Here is an 18,493-nt window from a genome sequence, read left to right on the forward strand (position 1 = left end):
TGCGAACTAAAGCTTCACTAGGAGCCTTTTTGTTTAAAACAAGCTCATTCATCATTGAATGGAGTTCTAATGGGAAGAACAGCCAGTAATACTGATACTTTATGTTTTACTCAAGTAAAACTAAGTATAGGCAGTAAAATTTCCAAAAGTAAATTTTTTTTAAACTCAAGTAAACGTAACTCAACTCTGACATACACTATATGAATTTTTTTTGTTTTTCAGGCCGATTCTCCAGTCGTGCAAAGATTTTTTCACTGGGCCAAGTTTCAGCTGATCGTGAGTCCTGCGTCGTGTAGTATATAGGGGTTAACAAGGGGCGATTAGACTCTCACGACTATCTCCAGATCAGGAATCATAAGGTTGGAGGAAAATCAAGCGTCTGAAATTCAGTCGGCAGACGGGAGGTGGTTGTGGACAAATCCTGCTGTTGAAGCAGAGCTAGGAGCCAATTTACCAAAACCTGGAGCAATGCACTTTTTGACATGCAGTGTGAGCAGGTAGATCACATCAGAGCAATTTTGAGTTGTAGCTGCGTGCAACGATTGAAAATATCGTAAAGTATATGCCCGACTTTATGTAGGTAAACCGCCTCTGGCTTCTTCTGGATGAGGTAAGGCTTACCAGTTGTTCAACTACAAACAAACTACCGTAAACAAAGAAAACTACACTTTGATTCTACACCAGCAATAAAGCCTTTGGAATAAAACAGAGCTGACATTGATGTATCAAAACGTGAAACCTTTATTTCCCCATATCCGTTCCTTTTTTTAATTACAAAATAGCCCAACAGTGAACAGTTAAGTGCACCTTGGAATGCATGTTGGTAAAATGGACCCAGACTCATGTCATAACTGCATTAAATGCTCTTCTGGTGCATTAAGATGGCCGTCAACCAATCAGAACGTGCTCCCTTCCCTCCTGGACTGCAGCCTTATTACTGATAAAACAAAGTGGCCCGCACATTTCCTCTGACGTCCCGCCCCAGTCCGATTCCCCTGCCATTGATGAAGGGCTGCGCTCTACTCCTTCGCCACAGCGAAAGGCTTCTCCACCTCGATTTTGCCGCAGTCGTGGATGGTGACGTCTTTTAGAGGTTTGTCGCGACCGTCTGTTTTTGTGTTCTCAATTTTTGTGACGACATCCTAGCAGAGGGGAGAGAGGTTAAGAGAAAAGTTCAGTTTTGTTTGCCAATTTAATCCCAGTTATTTTCTAAGTATGGAGGCTATGCAGGATTTGTGTCTCCGACACCCACCATGCCCTCCAGAATTTTGCCAAAGACGACGTGTTTGCCATCCAACCAGGGAGTCTGGACGGTGGTGATGAAGAACTGGGAACCGTTGGTGTCTTTGCCGGCGTTGGCCATGCTGAGCCAGCCGGGGCCATAGTGCTTCAGCTTGAAGTTCTCGTCAGGGAAACGGTCTCCATAGATGCTCTTGCCTTCAAACAACAAAACAAATAAACTTTACCTACTTTTCTGGATTTTTAACCATCTAAACAATCGCCCCACTAGGTGCAGTAAAGCAGAGTTCAGCACTTACCTCCAGTCCCATCTCCTCTGGTAAAGTCTCCGCCCTGGATCATGAACTGTTTGATGACTCTGTGGAATTTGCTGCCTTTGTAACCGAAGCCTTTCTGTTTAACCAAAACAAACAGCTTTGTAAACAACCCTGAAAACCTCTGAAATCATCCCTTCAACATGAACATTTAACAAACCGGATCCTGTACACAAAGCCCAACATAACAATGTTTTTAGTCCTTATAAAAGCAAAGTAAGCAGCTTTACTGGATTGCTTACCTCTCCTGTTGCCAGGGCAACAAAGTTGTCCACGGTTTTGGGAACAGTTTTCCCGAAGACGCCGATAACAATCCTTCCCACATCCTCGTCTCCAATTCTGATGTCAAAGTAAACCTACGGGAGAGAGATCCAGCGTTATGTCACTGCAAAAACACTAGGGGGCGCAAAGTCTGAGGCAGCATCAGTGGGGTGGCCTAATGGTTCTCCAAAGGTTTTCTTTGATCAGTGTCTAACAAGCCAATGAGAGTTTTTAGTTCTTTGATCTCATCCACATTTTGACCTCACTTCAACTTTTTTTACTCCAGTTTGGTAACACAAGCCAGAACTTGGGACTGGATCAACCACCTGACCTCCGTTCCAGAATAGCAAGACAAAAGGCATTATTGATAGAAAGCCAGCCTTCCCCTTTGCAGCTTCCCAAGAGCCACGCAGCAAACGGGAATAATACATGGAATAAAACCAACACCGTCCTCATGAGGAAGCATGGCAGTGGCAGCATTATGCTTCTGTGGTGCATGACAACAGGGTGACAAAATTGATCCCCAAAAAAACAGTCATTGTTAAAACTGTCCCAAAAGTTAATTGGAACCGAGACTATAAAACCGTACAAATTTGAACTATTGAGCCAAGTGAAAGTGCTGCAGATGTAATGGAGACATTCAGCAGAATGAAAACTAATATTTTTTGCAAGGTAATGACGTCACCCAATGTAAGAGACAAGTTGGAAAATAACTCACTGAGAATGTAATTATCTTTTATGTAACCTGTTAAAGTCAGAAGTTCCATCTATTTTGGCAGGAAATGATTAAAAGATTAAAAGATCCTTTAATTCCCTCTTATATGTCAATTAAGGAATTCTTTTAAGGCACGAGAGCTAAATAGGATTCATCTTTAAGATGCAATAAAAGTTTGGGGAATAAATTATTGTATAGATTATAACCTATGACAGGTAGGTGCAACACAGAAAATCAAAAGGCGTCTTTAAAAGAAATTGCAGGTCCTGATAAATCTGATAAACCAGAGGCAGGATCTCTGCTTTACTGTATTTGCAGACGTGGACAATCTGCTGCAGGCCAGGATCCACAGCTGAGCCCGATACGTGTCCAATTCCTGCGGTCTGACCCGGATGTAAAGGACAGGATGGCCTCAGGTCTCTGGGCTTCATCCCCGCTAGCTTTAAACAAAGTTAGCTTGTTCGCGTGAGGTATTAGCAGGGAGCTAGCTGCTGTTAGCAGCTGACAAACAGCAGTCGCTCTGTGACGTGGCTTAAAAGCTATCGGTTAGCACAGAGGGAAAAGCCCTGATTTTTTTCCCTCCCCAGGAAAGCAGCCTACAGCCAGGCCATACCTTTGCTGTTACTTTGGGGCCTTTCTTCTTCTCGTCAGCCGATGAGCCATTGGGGAAACCCAGAAAAATCAGCGATCCCACAATGACCGTTACAGCTACAAACAACTTCATCCTTCTTTCACAGAACCTCACCATCAACAACGAAACAGGAGGAAAAGGCTTAGCCCCGGGGACAGCCTGCTGGTTGCTAGCTTTATATAAACTCCGTAGGAGGGACAGAGCGTGGGCTTATGGGCGGGGCCTGTGACCGCCGGCATCCAATAGGAGCTGTCTCATGGACGCAGGGGCGGGATTATAGTGTAGCACGGAGCTTTGATTGGATCACGTATTGTGATGGTAGCCAATCGGATGCAGACGCGTGACAACGTTTTTTGGTGATGTGCAGAAACATGAAGTGTTTATACAGCTATGAATATATATATTATATATTATATTGTGTGGAATTTTTGTGCAGTATGGTCATTTCATTTTTCTTTACAGATCCGACAGCCAGATAATCTAAAGCAATATTGTGCCTTGACAATTTTTAGTTAAGTTTATTTATATTGTATTAACATTTTTCTGCATTTAATTCAACAGTTTCATTACAAACACAACCTGGAGTCTCTTTTATTCTGCCTTATTTAATTGACTAACTACTATAAAATATTCAAAATAAAAAATAAGTCAAAGAGAGGTAGTTTTCTGTACATTTAGCCCCTTAAATCAATGAACCACCTTTGTGTGAAAATACAGCTGCAAAACTGATCTTCAACAGGTTTTCTTTATTTTTTATTAATCAATCAACTCTGACCAGCAAACCCCCCCCAAACACTCACATAGATGAGAATAATCCCCTACAGCATCAAGCTGCCACCTCTATTGTATATATATATATATATATTCATTCTTTTTAGTGATGGGGTTTACCGTAATTGATTTCCATTTAGGTCAAAAAAGCTCTCATCTCCTGTTCTCCATGTTACCTACCTCCTTTAAGTGCCATGTCGTACAGTAAAATCAGGAATTTATCTTTTTATTTTCACTCTTCTCTAAACAGATTTGAGGAGTGCCGACTCAATGACCCTAAATATATAACTTTATGAACAATCCAGATTCCAGACAAATCTGCAGCATTTACTTGATACGGCTTAGTATCAGACTTTCTTTTCTGATTGACCACTGCTATTTAAATCTAATGGAAACCAGAGCAGTAATAGTAGGTTGAACACCTAGTCTGTATTGTATTAATGATGACGTGATAAAAGAGAAAGTGCATCAGATAGAAAAATGAATGGTTCTATTAGTTTATAAATACCAGGTATAGAAATACTGCAACTTAGCTTATTATGTAGCACTGATAAAATGCAATAACTACAATTTAGGTGACATCTGGAAGTCTTAAGGTGTTGAATGCAATCAAGGGTCAAACCTTTTTAGAGAAAAACTTGTTTTGTTTTTCATTAGTGAATCACTCATAGCCGCCTGTGATTGTGAACAAAATGTGGGTATAAGTACTTTAGCAAGCCTGTATGGTTACTTAAAACTTGTCACATGTTATTAAAGGTCTTCTAACATTTAAACCTTGTTGGTTTTAAAAGACATAAATATCCATTATGTTAAAGAATCCAAACTACACATCTTCCTCCATCCAGAATTTTAATGAGACATAATGAGGGAACAGAACTTGTCACGATACAAACAGAACGCAAAGACAAAATGAGTAAAAGATGAATAAACTGTGCTTGAAACATGAAACAGGACAAACAGAAGGCTATGGTTCCCCTCCACAGGCTCACCAGCCACTTATCTTTACTAGTGCAAGGAATCACCTGTTCTGAACACAAATGCTGCGTCACCTTCTAGTCATAAGGCTGCATTAAGACTGATTATTGCATGCCTTCAGAGGCAATCTGAGGTAAACAGGAGGAGTGTTTGCTAATGGGAATAAACCCCAAAGCATTTGACATTAAGATTACAGCCTTTATGAGACGCTCATAAGTGAACCATCAAGTCAATTAGCTGGCATCAGAATATGATGTGAGATTCATCCTTTAAAGAAGAGCATGCTTCAGACAACATCTAAAATACCTTTGCTATATCTAAACGAATATCCTATTTATATATATATAAAAAAAAAAACTAAATATACCTTTTCCTTATGGAGGGAGTGTTTTGGTGCTTAAAGACAAAAAAGGGATCGTACACATTTTCCAGTTCAGGTTTTTAAGATTTGTCACATTCTAAACATTTGAGGACCAATGGTTCATCTTAGCATGTTTCATACACGAAACATCACATGCTAAACGTGGCTTTTACCTGATTCAGTCATAAAACCTGGTCTATAAAAATCTGGAATGGATTATCTGAATACATACCCTTTAATACATTTAATACCTATAATCTAATACTTTGATTTCCCCCTCAATTTAGTTAATAGAGCCAGGAACGGAAGCAAACATTTGCTCGTATGGAGCTGGAATATGAGAGCATATTTCTTACTTTTTCAGACCAAATAGGAAGAAAACAAAATGAATCCAGTTGAACAGACATGTTGAAATCATGTTTGATGTCCAGAGTTGGAGGAACTTTCAAGTTAATATTAGACATGAAGACACCAGCAGAACTTCTAGAAAGGGAATTTGATTCTATCACACAGCACCTATGTCAACAGGGACTAATCTGAAGTTTTCCTACAAAAGACAATTTAATAACATTTCAGGTTCTTGTAGAAGGCACAGCATTCTGAAGATATGCAGGTTAGAGTAAAGTAGCTGTGAAGGTCAAACTCTTTGGAGTTTAGGAAGGTGCAGAGAGTCCAGCTGCATCGCGGTCTCACAGATCCAGTTTGGCGAGGGGCAGAGTCTGATCACTTGGGGGGTCACTGAAATATTACATCTTTGGGATGAAGGAACCTGAATCTGGAGACTGGCTCAGAGACGAGCAGAGCTGCAGGTCAGAGTTTCAGTTCTTTTCTCAGAAAGGCTGCTGGGTCTTTATTTCTGAGTAAACTAGTCCCTCAGCAGAGATGGCGTCCCCGAGCCCCACTGTCCGAAGGGGTCTTTTGCAGACCAGTACCGGGCTGAGGTGGAAGGTGATGTTCCCCCTGCGCCACATGGTGACGGGCTCCTCTGGCCTCAGGGACAGCTGCTCTCTGGGCTCAAAGTGAGAGCTGTGAAACTCCAGCGGGGCCTTCAGCTCCACTTTGCTAACGTCCACAGCCTGGAGGCCGCAGGCCTGACTGCTGGCCACCCGGGCCCCCGCCATCACAGCTGCAGCCTGGTTGCCCCAGTAACCCTCCACCGTCGCTAAAACGTGGTAGGCCAGCGTGTGGAAGTGGATGCGAGTGAGCTCAGATTCTGAGGATGGGTCGGTGCGGCCGTGCTGCTCCAGGATCCAGAAGAGAATGTCGCCAACGCGCCCGACGTCAGGGATGCCTTTCCACGCAGGCAGAGCGGCGTGAGGGCCGCCCCCCGCCTGAGAGAGGAAGAGTAGCTCCTGCTCGTTCAGTCCGATGGAGCTGACGATGGGCAAGACCTGCTAACAGGAAGAGAGGCTTTAATTAAATGTGGAGCCCTGGTCAGGGATCTGCACTGATCTGCTCTGGGAGGCAGAATCCTTCATGGCTGCAGACGTTAGCATTTTACCTCCTGCATGATCCGGTTCATGAAGTCTGTATCCGTCATGCTGGCCAGCTCCAGGTGGATAGGAATGTCCTTAGGAATGTCACCTATGGCGGCTACAGCCTAAAACAAACATCCAGACAGTTTGAAATATAAAATTCAAAGAGTGATTAATTCCTTGTATTTTTCTGTTGTCATGGCAGCCATTAAAAGACTCTGATGAGAGCAGCTTTGAGCCTCCTGACCTCTTTCAGTCTCTCCCCCCACAGCTCTCTGCCCTGCCCCTCCATCATGTGGAACCCCGACAGGACGACTAGCTCTGGCTGGAACTCCTCCAGGCTCGCCACGAACGTCTCCAACGTGCTCATCTCCCCATTGGATACATCATGAGAGAAGATGAAGCGGTTGGCCTGTGGCGCCTGAGTGGAAGCCCACGTTTCCCCTGAAGGGAAGAAACAAGGAAATAATAATAATAAATCTGATATTCTTATTTTTTAATTGCCATTTCTTGTTGTTGAAAATAAGATATTTTGCAGATATATTTTTCATACATACGTCGTTTAGATTCCCTTTGATAGAATAAAAAAGAAAATCCCTTTATTGTCCCAGAATGGGAAAATTCTGGTGTTTATAGCAGCATAAAGATTATAGAAAAAATTGGTCACACAAATGTGGACCTCAGAAAAATGTATAAGAATAACATAATAGTGAAGAGTTAAAAGATAAACAATAAAATACTGTAAAGTGTTTTAACAATATCAAACTGTGCACCTGGAGAATAAATAACCAATATGCAGCTATGGATATTTTTACAGGAATGGATATTTGAAAATAGCAGCAACATCAGGGATGTGCAGAATGACAGCAGCAGGTTATTCAACTGACTAAGGTTTCCATCATTACATTTGATATGATTTGTTCCTGCTCCCGGTGGTTGGAACCTTTATTCCACTCTGGATTCTCATGAGTGTAGATTTTGTTCACTTTACAATAAAAAAAATTAAAATAAAAAATAAAAAGTTTTGAAAAGTGTGGTATTCCCTCTTTTCCTACTTTGCGTGTTAACTGTCACGGTTGCTAAGCGACAGAGCGTACAGCAGAGAAAGCCCCGGAAGGCTAAACCTGTTTGAATCCAGAGCAAAAACTCTTCTGGTCTCATTTTCACAGACTTGAAGGATCCAGACCAGGTAGAGCGCATCCATTGTGTTCGTATTTTTGAATCCCTTTACCTGCTTTATATTCCAGGATGAGGTGGAACTCGTCCGTTTCCTGAAGAGATTCTGGAGGAACCACAATCTGCTCATCCAGCATCTCGTGGAGTTTTGGACCAACTGGCCCACACAACAAAACCTGTTTCATTTAAAAAATAAATGAAAAAGAAAATATGAACAATGAATTACTTTGATAAGACAGCGGTTAAAAGGCTTATTCTTTTTCTGTTATTTGAAAATATTTGTTGTTTTTTTTGCTGCAAAATGTGCTTTTTGGATCCATTAATGTGGGATGAAATTTGTTTCATCATTATTGCAAGCAGAGAACATGTCTAATAGATGAAAACCTGAAAAACAAAAATACAATCCACAAAATGTCAATGAATAAATTTGCTTTCTTAGTTTTCCCCTTTTTTTTTTAATTATACATTTTCAAATTATTATTTTTTTTCCCAGCCTGAGGTTTATAAACTCTTCCCTTGCGGACATTTAGACACAGTCAAGGTCATTTGTAAAACGTCATTTTGAAAGAATACAATCGTTAGTCTGACCATGGTTACTGAGGCCAGGCAAACCTGGATTAATCAGTTCATCCAGAAGAAAAAGAAAGGAAACAAAAAAGCTGCCTTAAGTCCAGGAAATAGAGTATTGCATGAAAGCCATTCATAAAACTCTATTTAAATGGGAGGAAAAAAATGAAAATTTAAAAACAATTTGGAAAGAAAATATATTTACACATCTCTAAAATATATATATATTTGTTTATTAAATCTATGTACAGTGCCTGAGTGTATTGGCACCCTTCAAATTCCATCAGATAATTCTCAATTCCTCCCAAAAAAATGGTTGCAATCACAAATGCTTAGACAATAAGATCTTCATTTTTTTTGCTTGCAATGAAAAACACACACACACACACACAAAAAAAATCTATTATTTCAAAAATCTAAAAATGGGCTGGACAAAAGTATTGGCACCCTCAACCTTATACTTGGTAGCACAACCTTCAACCTTCAGGCAAAATAATTGATCAACCACTTCCACCAACCAATCATTGAGTTTCTTACAATGCTCTGCGGGAATTTTAGATTCTTCTTTGACAAAATGCTGCAGGTCCCTGAGATCTGAAGGGTGCTTTCTCCTAACTGCCGCTTTGAGATCTCCTCACAGGCGTTTTATGGGGTTCAGGTCTGGATCATTGCTGGCCACTTTCCAAGTCTCCAGAGCTTTCTCTCCAACCATTTTCTGGTGCTGTTTGAAATGTGTTTTTGTCATTGTTCTGCTGGAAGACTCTTGCCCTCTGAAGGAGACCCAGCCTCCTCACACTAGGCTGCAATATTTGTTGGTATTTGTTGGTAGTCTTCAGACTTCATAGTGCCATGCATATGGTGAAGCAGTCTGCTGCCAGAGCCAGCAAAGCCGCCATATTTGACTGTAGGGACTGTTTTTTTCTTGTAAACTATGTTAATCCCTTTTACCAGAAAGTTCTACTTTTGTCTAATCTGACCAGGGAACATACTTCCAAAACGTTGGCTTTCTCAGGTAAGTTGCAGCTTTTTTTATGTCACTGGGTCAGAAGTGGGCTCCTTCTGGGTATCCTACCATTCAAGTACAGGTTGACAATTGAACTTGTGTGGATTGTTAGTCAAGGTTCTTTATCCACCATCTGCACAATCTGTCATTTAAACTGCTTGTCAAATGTTCTCTTCCGTCTAGCATCTAGGGAGGGTAGCCACAGTGCCATCTGCATTAAACTTTGACACTGAGCTTGGTAGACACGGAACATTCAAGTCTCTGCAGATGGACTTGTAGGGTTGAGACTTTTCCAGGCTTCCTCAAGTCCTGGGAAAGTTCTTGGTCTTTCTGTTCTCCATGCTCAATGTGGGAACCACAAGAGATGAGTCAGCTTTAATCCATTTTAATTTTCTGCAAGTGTGACTTTGCTATTGCCACTACCTGTCATGTGCCACAGGTAACAGGTGCCACTGATTACAAAAGCATCACATGACCTTTCAAAGGGTACCAATACTGTTTTTTACCCTCTTTATGTTTGGCTTGGAATTGTCTTTTTGGCTATTCTGTCTTTATTGCAAGCAAAAGAAAAGGAAGATATTAATACCACAGTATTTTTAATTGCAATCATATTCTGGGAGGAGTTGAGCGTGATCTGACAGAATTGCAGAGGTACCAATAAAATTGGCCAGCAGTGTATATAGATGTAAACATAAGAAAACGGCAAAAATGTTTCCCAAAACCTTTTTTGATTAAGACGTTCAAGTTTCATTTATGGATTGCATTTTCTATTTAAAAAAAACATGTTTTTGCTTTTAATTCTCTCTCCCCCCCAACAAAAACGAACACAATTCACTCCATACATTAATGAAAAATTAGAGGAATAAAGCTACATTTAAAATCTTAGATCCATCTTTGCTTTAGTACCATTAAATCTGGGTAGGTGGCGAATTTCTGACCAATAAGGGCAGCGTTTCCTCCAACATAGAGCTGAAAGAAAAAAAAAAAAGAGAAAAAAGTCACATTTCTTCCCAGAAATTATTAAAGGACTCCATGACAGCCCAAGCGGCTGCAGAGTGAGACCTCCTTGCCTTTGCCCCAGGGTACTCTGCGGCTGCACGGGCGATCCTCTGAAACGCCTCCTTGTCGCTGAAGAAACGTTCCGCCGCTGCTCCACGCTCCATGAAGTGAATGAAGGTTTCCTTCAGGTCCTCCTTGGAGTGCAGGATTTCATGATCGCGGCCGGTGCCAGGGTCCACAGCCAGAGCCTGCAGCAGCCCCACGCCGGAGACCACCACATCCACACAGGCATTCACCCTGAACGACCAAAGGATCATTTTAGACTGAAAAATCATGAACACACTGAAGAATATGATCTTTATGTTTTTAAAATGGAAAAAAAATAAATAAACGGCTCAATCTGAACTGATGTTGGTGACAATAAAGCTGATAACGTTTATTAGGAGCAAGAGAATAAAAGCCATAAAACAATAAATGAAAATAAAACAACACATCTGAAGGATTTATGTTCTGTCCTAAATGTTACTCAGAGACGGAGCTAAGGTGGATTCTTACCCCGTTTAACACGACTGCTCAAAGCTACAAACGCCTTTACCGACAAACTTTATTAAAAATACAGGAAGAATGTATTGATGTATTATCAAGTATTTATACTAAGGAGAAAATAACGGCATCAATAACACTGGAGATTGAAAAATTTTATGATCTCTGCAAGAGTTGGGGACAATATCTAAAACGGCACAAACCAGACTTGGTATGAAGCATGTGAGCTGCTGGGAAGGAAAGGTAATTCTGTGGAGGTATTCAGTTCAATTCAGTTTATTTTTATAGCCCCATTTACACTACCCTTGAAAAACCGATCCAGGCCCAGACCGGTCCGAGCTTGGGTCGGTAACCAGGCCAAGCTCAGTTTTGACGACCGTTCACACGTCACACTTATCTCGGTTATCTCGACTCCTCAACTCCTCGCCTCCTAGTGACGATGTGCGGTATTACTGCTAGGATTGAAGGAGGGACTCAAGCAGCTGGTGGCGGTAATGCACCAAACGCTGTTTGTCAACTGCCGTAAAACCCAAGAAGAAGAAGACGAAGGAGGAGGGAATCAAGCAAATCAAAATGGCGGTGCCCGTCACATTCAGAAAGTTATGCTTGATTATTATTGCTGTACTTCCGTGTTTGCGGTGGGTCAGGCGAAGACGGCAACCTTGCGCGGATGTACTTGAATGGAGTGTGAATCGGCATGTTCAGCCAGTCGGCGATGACGCGTTCTGCTCATGCGCTCTTGTTATCAGAGAACCGAGCCAGGAAAAAACCGAGCCGAACCCACCTCGGGAACTGGTCTGCAGTTAGCGCGGTCCGGTTATGTCTATCTCGGTTCAGTTCAGGTTGTTTCCGTTCACACACGACAAGTTATCTCAGTTACTGAGCTCGGACCGGTCTCGGCTCAGTTTTTTAAGGGTAGTGTAAACGGGGTATAAAGCTCCAATTTACAACACAAGTCAAGACAAGACACTTTACAGTTCACCAGATCATCCAGTCTGATTGATTCAAAGTTTTCTATCTAGAGAAAACCAGCTGATTGCATCGACTCATTGACTCTTCAGCAATCCCTCACACTAAGCATGCTTGTAGCGACAGCGGAGAGGAAAAACTTCCTTTTAACAGGAGGAAACCTCAGAACCAGGCTCAGTGTGAGCGGCCATCTGCTGAGGCCGACTGGGGTTCAAGGAGACAGAAGCGGACGGGGCCGCCTTTGCCTTTTGTATCTCACAAAAGGCAAAGGCGGCCCCGTCCAGGAAACACACAGCCAGGCAGACGAGCTCCGAGCCAGCTCCCATGCCAGGATGAAGGGAGCACATCCAGTTAGTCAGACAAACAGGACTACACTGAAAAACAGGCCGATTTCGAACATCTATAGACAATGAGGATGATAATTAGTGAAATAAGCAATAAAACTATAAAGTGAATGTATAACTCACCTTGGTTTGATGCTTACTGTTCATTGATTATTTAATTTTTAAAAAATCTTTGGTTACTTCTCGGATTGCATCATTTCTCCGTAAAACAAGTACGTTGGTCACCATATGAGCATGTGTATCTAAGGAGAACTTGGACCAATGTCTCTCAGGTAGTAGTATGCATCTGTGACTTGTATGATTTATATTGTGAAGAAGGCAATAAAATAAAAATAAAAGACAGAAAAAAAATACAATCTGAACCAGAAGACGTTCCACCTTCAGGCTCAAACATCTGAAGCATAGATTCAGGCCTTCGTCCGTCACCAATACCACTAAATCTGTACTGAGATCTGAGCAGAAGCCGACTCAAAATCCACTGTTTTCAGCAGATTAACGTAAGAGGGAAAACAATGGCTTCCAGTAACTCACCCTACTGCCACTTTGCTCCACTGCCTGCTGGGTAAAGTGATCAGAGCCTCCCAGGCAGCAGAGATGGTCTGTTCCAGGCCGGCGTGGCTCTGCGACGACGACAGGAAGCCCGGCAGGCCGACGTACTGAAGGATCTGCTCTGGCAGATCTGGCCTGCCACTGTAGAAATAGCCGACAGCCAGAGCCAGCAGCAGCGCTGCCGAAGCTTTCCTCCACATGCTGCTTCCACACGTCTGCCACAAGAAATAAAACAGGTGACAAAAAAGGTAAATCAAGTTTGTCCTGATAAACTAAAAATAAGAGTTTTCCTTTTAATTATTGGATAGTTGATTTAAAATTGCAATTTAAAAATAATTATACAGATACAGGTTCTGATAGTGATGATAACTAAAAACAGCAGCAGGCATAAATAATGTAAATGTTAAGTAAAAGCTACATGTGGTAACAGGGTGTGTATTCAGTCTAGGGCTGAAACAATTCATCAGATTTATGGTGATTAATCAAATATTGAATCCAAACATTAGTTGCAGCCCTCATCCAGTCCTGCTGAAGAACTTCACAGAACCACCTTAAATCAGGAATGTCAGTATTATGATTCAGGACCATCGAATAACTACCTATCTGCAGGTATACGCCCAATGCATTTGTTCTCACCTTTGGAAAATAGCTTAAAAGCTACACAGTCACATAATTTAACATTTTTAAATATATCAATCAGTTTCTCTGTTGCAGATGTTTAGCTAAAAAAATAAGGTGTCCTGCTTTGTGTATTTGCTAGTTTGGTCTTTTAAGCTTTCTTTTTGCTGAATTTGTTATTTAATATGGCCTTTCTGTGTAGATTTACCATAACGCCGTCTGACCAGCATATGGAGGCGAGCGAGTGTGAACGTCCCAGAAAAGGTGCAAAAAATTCAAAAGAAGATGCTCAGAGTTAAAGTGTAAAAGGAGGAAGAAGATGTTTGATTCCAAGAGCGAAATAAATTGAGTTAAGCTGGAAAACAGTCTGGTGTTCAATAAAGCTGTAGCTGAAACTCAGGAAGCCTTCTGATGTCTCTGTGATGTTGATAGACATGCCAGTTCTGCTAATAGTGCTACTGGTGTTAGCAATGCTTTAAAGGAAACACACCACTCACACCACCAGTGGCACCTAAAACAGTCATTCATCTAGAGTGCAGAATAGAGGAAAATGCACTTTCTGAACACTGTGTGATTGAAAAATTCTGTGTGCTTTTCAGGTGCCGCTGCAGAGAATACAGCATTTATTTTTGTTTTTTTAACTGGTTTGGATTGTGTCACTGTTATGTGTTTAAAGCATAGCCAAGGAAAGAACGTTTATGTTAATTTTGCTTTTTTAAAATCAAGCTTGCTTTATATTGTGCACAGCATACAACCTCAATATATTGTTCTTATTGTTTATTGTATTTATTTTATTTCTGATCAATTTTGGGGTCTTTGTTTTTATCCTTGTGGTATCGAAAATGGTATCAAGTATCGAATATTTTCCTGAGTATCGGTATTGAGTTTAAAAATGTTAGTATCGTGACAACCCTAGTCACAATGGCTATTATCCAAGTCATCTTGAAAACATTCTTCTTCCAAATGTTGGCTACATATTACGTGTTTTTTCTCTGGTCAGAAGTTCGATGGCAAATCCTCCCCTTTCAAGTTGGCGATCCAACGACCAACCCGTCCGTGGAGGATCAGGAATCAGAAAGGTGGAATAACTTTTGTTTTTCACTTTTACCCGATGTATTCCAACATCCAGCTGCCATGCACGTGGGCATTGTCAGTTTCACTATAGCTCTGGTGAATTTCAATGGTGAAGTCCTCTGGAAATCTTCAATAATTGTTGTTGATTGCAGATGTGTCTAGTAGTTCCCATTGATTAAGCTTGTAAAGCGGGGAGAATGGCGCTAGGCTTACCGCACCGTGACATCACTGCTGGAAGATGGCAGGAGGGAGGGGTTATTATATTTGGGCAAAAATGGCCGCTCCCAGACTCAGTGATCCTGACGAAAATAATTTTTATTATTTTACTGATTAACGCTAAATTGATTAAATCAACATAAACATTAGTTTTAGGTATAATTAATGATCCATTGATTATTCCTCGCTGACCTGTCCTATGCTCTCACAGATCAGGACTTATTCGGACGCCATCTGGTTTCCAGGTAGTTCTGCTGTAGAACCAGTAGATGGCGCGACCTCTGTTTACATCAGCTCACAGTGTCCAATGATGAGCTTCTATTTAGGCTCAAAAAGGAGGATCACAACACTGTCAGATCAGATACTTGGAGAAAATAGCCTGATTTTAGCAAAACCAACTGGATTTTGGTCTTTTTGGTACAGGAATACCAGGACTATGTAGCTTAGATTGGATCTTCCACAATAGATCCGCCCACCTGAGCTGTAGATCTCTGCAGCTCATCCAGAGTCCCCTGGTTAATGCTGTTTGTTTACTAATGTTCTCCATAGTCATGTAAGGAGTGTAAAACATATTTGATTTATAAAGCAACGTCAGTTTGCACTGGGTTTTACTAAAGGATGTTGGAGAAAAGTGGATTGAGGAAGATTTTCTTTTTGTCGTTTCTCCTTTAAGGAAATGGCTGAAATGATGCACTATTTTCCCTTTACTTGGTAACAGAGCCTTCAGAAAATCCATCAAATCAATCAGCCTGATACAATGAGTTCAACACTAAGTGTTTATTAGCAGGGACTCATTTTATTAGTAGCAAAGTTCAAACCTGAAGTGGGAAAGCTAGTTTCTACAGATCAGTAATGAACGAAAACAGATTTCCATGGAGTCTGAAGGAAACAAACATCTCTGTATGATGGAGTCTATAGGATGGAAACCCAGCACAATGAAGGAATATATATGCCCAGATTAAAAGCTGGTTTAAATTGAGCCTCCAACTCCTCAGGGGACGATTAGCTCCGATTACAGGAAGTTCAATGTGCAGAGCCTTTGCTTACTTGCAGTTCCAGTGGGTTCCCATGAAATGAACCCCGACAGGAACAGAGCTGTTCAGGCAGCAGGTCTGTCCACAACATAAGGAAGCAGAACCCCAGCAGGGCGGTAAAAGTTACAGCTAACAGGCTAGCTGGAACTCACCGAGCAAACCTGACAGCAGCGAGCGCATTACGGCAGATTAACCCAGTTAAAAGACACAATTTAGCAACAAAACAAACAATCTGCTTATCAGTCCGAGCTGCATGTAACAATGGAGAGTAAAGCTTTAGTAAAGGAAGCGGAACGTACCGGGCAGGCTGTTAGCCGGGAAGAGGGTCCAGTTTCCTGGTTGAATCACAGGAAGAGCATTCAGTGGGCTTAATGTGGCGGTTAAAGATCCTGGAGAGAAGTTTAGAGGCGACGCGTTTCATTGAAGACGTTTAACTGGGAGTGACAGGAGCGGCTTAAGGCAGCCAGCACTCCAACCAGCAGCCCGACACGCGGCGCGCATGCGCAGAAAGACCTTGGACGGTAAATGATGCGTTCGCTGACAGTTAGAAATGTCAGGAAAATTGAAGCGCCCAGCTTCAGTGGCGGTTCCAGAAAATCTCCATCAGGGTGGCCAGAGAGGCACCAATGTGCATCGAGGGGCTGAAAAGTAAAAGGGGTCAAAAGCCTTTTATGGTTCTTTTGTACTTACAGGAAAATTGAAGAACATTTATATTTTCCAAATGAAATGCAGATAGACCAGCTTTTCATGAGACCCTCGCTAATAAAGCTATACACATATTTATAAACTGATGCTGTTTAGATCCACTCATCGTTCAACATCTACTTATGTGGTTGACCAGTTATTTATCTTTAATTAAATCAAAGACTCCTAAACAGGCATTTCTAAAGTGGGTCCTCGAGGGCCGATGTCCTGCAGCTTTTTGAGGTTTCTCTGCTTTTAGCACAGCTGACTGTGCTGGAGCAGGGAAACCTCTAAAACCTGCTGGAAGGCGGCCCTCAAGGACCCACTTTAGGGATGCCTGCTCCTAAATAACTTCAGAGACAAACTCACACTTATAAAACCTAAAAACTAATTTGTAAAAAGAGTATTCTGTATGAGTAGCATATTTTCCCTAATTGTTGTATTTTTGTCATTTTTTGGTTAATTAACTAACTATAATATTAAAGTAGAACATTTCACTTGATGCAATCAGTACTGCCCCCCTCTGGTTTATAGAAGAACTGCTGTTACAGAGACGCCAAATTAGACCTCTGCCAACTTTATTTATTGTAATGAAAAGTCCTATTTATCTACATACATACATCATAAAAAACATTGCCTCGGCTTGACTCTATGATTATAACTACATGCATTCTATACTGTTTGTAAAAAATGAATGTCAGTAATTAGACTTGAACACAAGATTAGGCAAATCTACTGAATAGGACACTTTTCTCAAACAATGTATGTCAAAGAGGGCGAACGTGAAAAAAGGATCATTCTATAGGTACCAATGACTCATAATATTTAAGTTTCTAACAAAAAAAATTGTCATTTCATAAACCTCAGAAAACAGAAATCAAAAGTAAACAAAGACTGAAAGACAGAAAGCATTTGGTACAACTGTGGCCGTCCACAAAGAGAGCATTAACTAGAGAAGCCATTATGAGGTCCATAGGGGAAGAAATCCACAGCTCTAACAGGAGAATCCATCGACAACCTCTGGCCTTTATGGAAGAATTGGAAGAATGAAAGCACTAATAAAATAATTCAAAGGAAGTCTGAAAAACATGTAAATAAAAGTAAACATGTGAGGGTGTTGTGGTGTCACGTGAATGTTTGGCAACCACCATATGTGAGATGGAAAAAGGAAAAACTCTGCATGAACATGGTAAAACATAGTGGCAGCATTATGCTGTGGGAATCCAGGGGCAGGGAATCTGTTCAAAGTTTAGAGGAAGGAAGAGGATGCTAAACACTAGTGCCGAGTTCAAATTCAACAGCTGCATCCTCCGAGAGCGAGATTCATCGGCTGATTAGGGCAGAGAATTGGAATAGGACAAATGCAGCCTTTTTTTTCCCCCATTTTGAATGACAGGTCCAGTGTAACCTCCATTGCCTTGGGTATCCCATGATTCATTGCGGGTCCAAGCAAGCCTGCTGCTCCGTGCTTAGAGGAAAAAAGGAAATTGCACCTGAGAGTGGTGAATATTGTAAATGCAGTATAATATAATCCAAGTATGTGAATAGTTCCATCTAAAATTAATGAAAATTGTTGTTTTAAATGGTTATTGAGTCAGATATGTGGCAAGTAATGTTAGAAAGCTTTTATCTGTCCCTGTGCAAATGGGTTTAGCTGACATTTAAGCTCAGATTAAAATATGTCTGCCGTGTGGGGGACCATAAATATATTTGTGACGAGGTTACTGGTGCTGAAGCTCCTTGAAAATGTAATTAGCACACAGAGCAGTAGTGAGAAATTCAGTATCCATTCTTTGCCTGCTTTGTGCTTCAACTGTCACGGTTGCTAGGTGACAGAGCGTACAGGCGATGTAAGCTGGAGAAGGCTGGACCTGTTTAAATCCAAAGTCAAAACTCTTTCAGCCTCCTTATTTTTAACGGACCTCCAAGGACCCGGTCCAGGTAGACCTGGGGCCTGTTTCAATAAGGAAGTTCA

The 18,493-nt window shown here is 41.3% G+C and overlaps 2 protein-coding genes and 1 long non-coding RNA gene across 4 annotated transcripts; 1 reads left to right on the top strand and 2 right to left on the bottom strand.

Moving 5' to 3' along the window:
- Window positions 1-264: 264 nt before the first annotated feature.
- Window positions 265-11,970, top strand: LOC107093213. Its single transcript, XR_001481613.1, has 3 exons — window positions 265-276; window positions 4,521-4,527; window positions 11,319-11,970. It is a non-coding gene; the product is annotated as an uncharacterized LOC107093213 (long non-coding RNA).
- On the bottom strand, window positions 718-3,373 carry ppib (peptidylprolyl isomerase B (cyclophilin B)). The gene is made up of 5 exons (XM_015388099.1): window positions 3,143-3,373; window positions 1,796-1,909; window positions 1,539-1,632; window positions 1,253-1,437; window positions 718-1,142 (listed from the first exon to the last, which is right to left on the bottom strand). The coding sequence occupies exons 1-5, from the start codon at window positions 3,275-3,277 to the stop codon at window positions 1,020-1,022; spliced, it is 651 nt and encodes a 216-aa protein (XP_015243585.1). The 5' UTR covers window positions 3,278-3,373; the 3' UTR covers window positions 718-1,019.
- adpgk (ADP-dependent glucokinase) lies at window positions 4,772-16,336 on the bottom strand. 2 transcript variants are annotated; one of them, XM_015388098.1, is made up of 8 exons: window positions 16,134-16,336; window positions 12,875-13,107; window positions 10,559-10,784; window positions 10,395-10,457; window positions 7,974-8,094; window positions 6,990-7,186; window positions 6,769-6,867; window positions 4,772-6,658 (listed from the first exon to the last, which is right to left on the bottom strand). In XM_015388098.1, exons 2-8 carry the CDS (start codon window positions 13,090-13,092, stop codon window positions 6,098-6,100), a joined length of 1,485 nt encoding a protein of 494 aa, XP_015243584.1. In that variant the 5' UTR covers window positions 13,093-13,107; window positions 16,134-16,336; the 3' UTR covers window positions 4,772-6,097. The 2 variants fall into 2 exon arrangements, with proteins under 2 accessions (XP_015243584.1, XP_015243583.1); XM_015388097.1 differs by having other exon boundaries at window positions 4,772-6,661.
- Between the last annotated feature and the right edge of the window lie 2,157 nt (window positions 16,337-18,493).

Source organism: Cyprinodon variegatus, unplaced genomic scaffold, assembly GCF_000732505.1.
Source record: "Cyprinodon variegatus isolate N-32 unplaced genomic scaffold, C_variegatus-1.0 Scaffold413, whole genome shotgun sequence".
Classification (NCBI taxonomy): domain Eukaryota; kingdom Metazoa; phylum Chordata; class Actinopteri; order Cyprinodontiformes; family Cyprinodontidae; genus Cyprinodon; species Cyprinodon variegatus.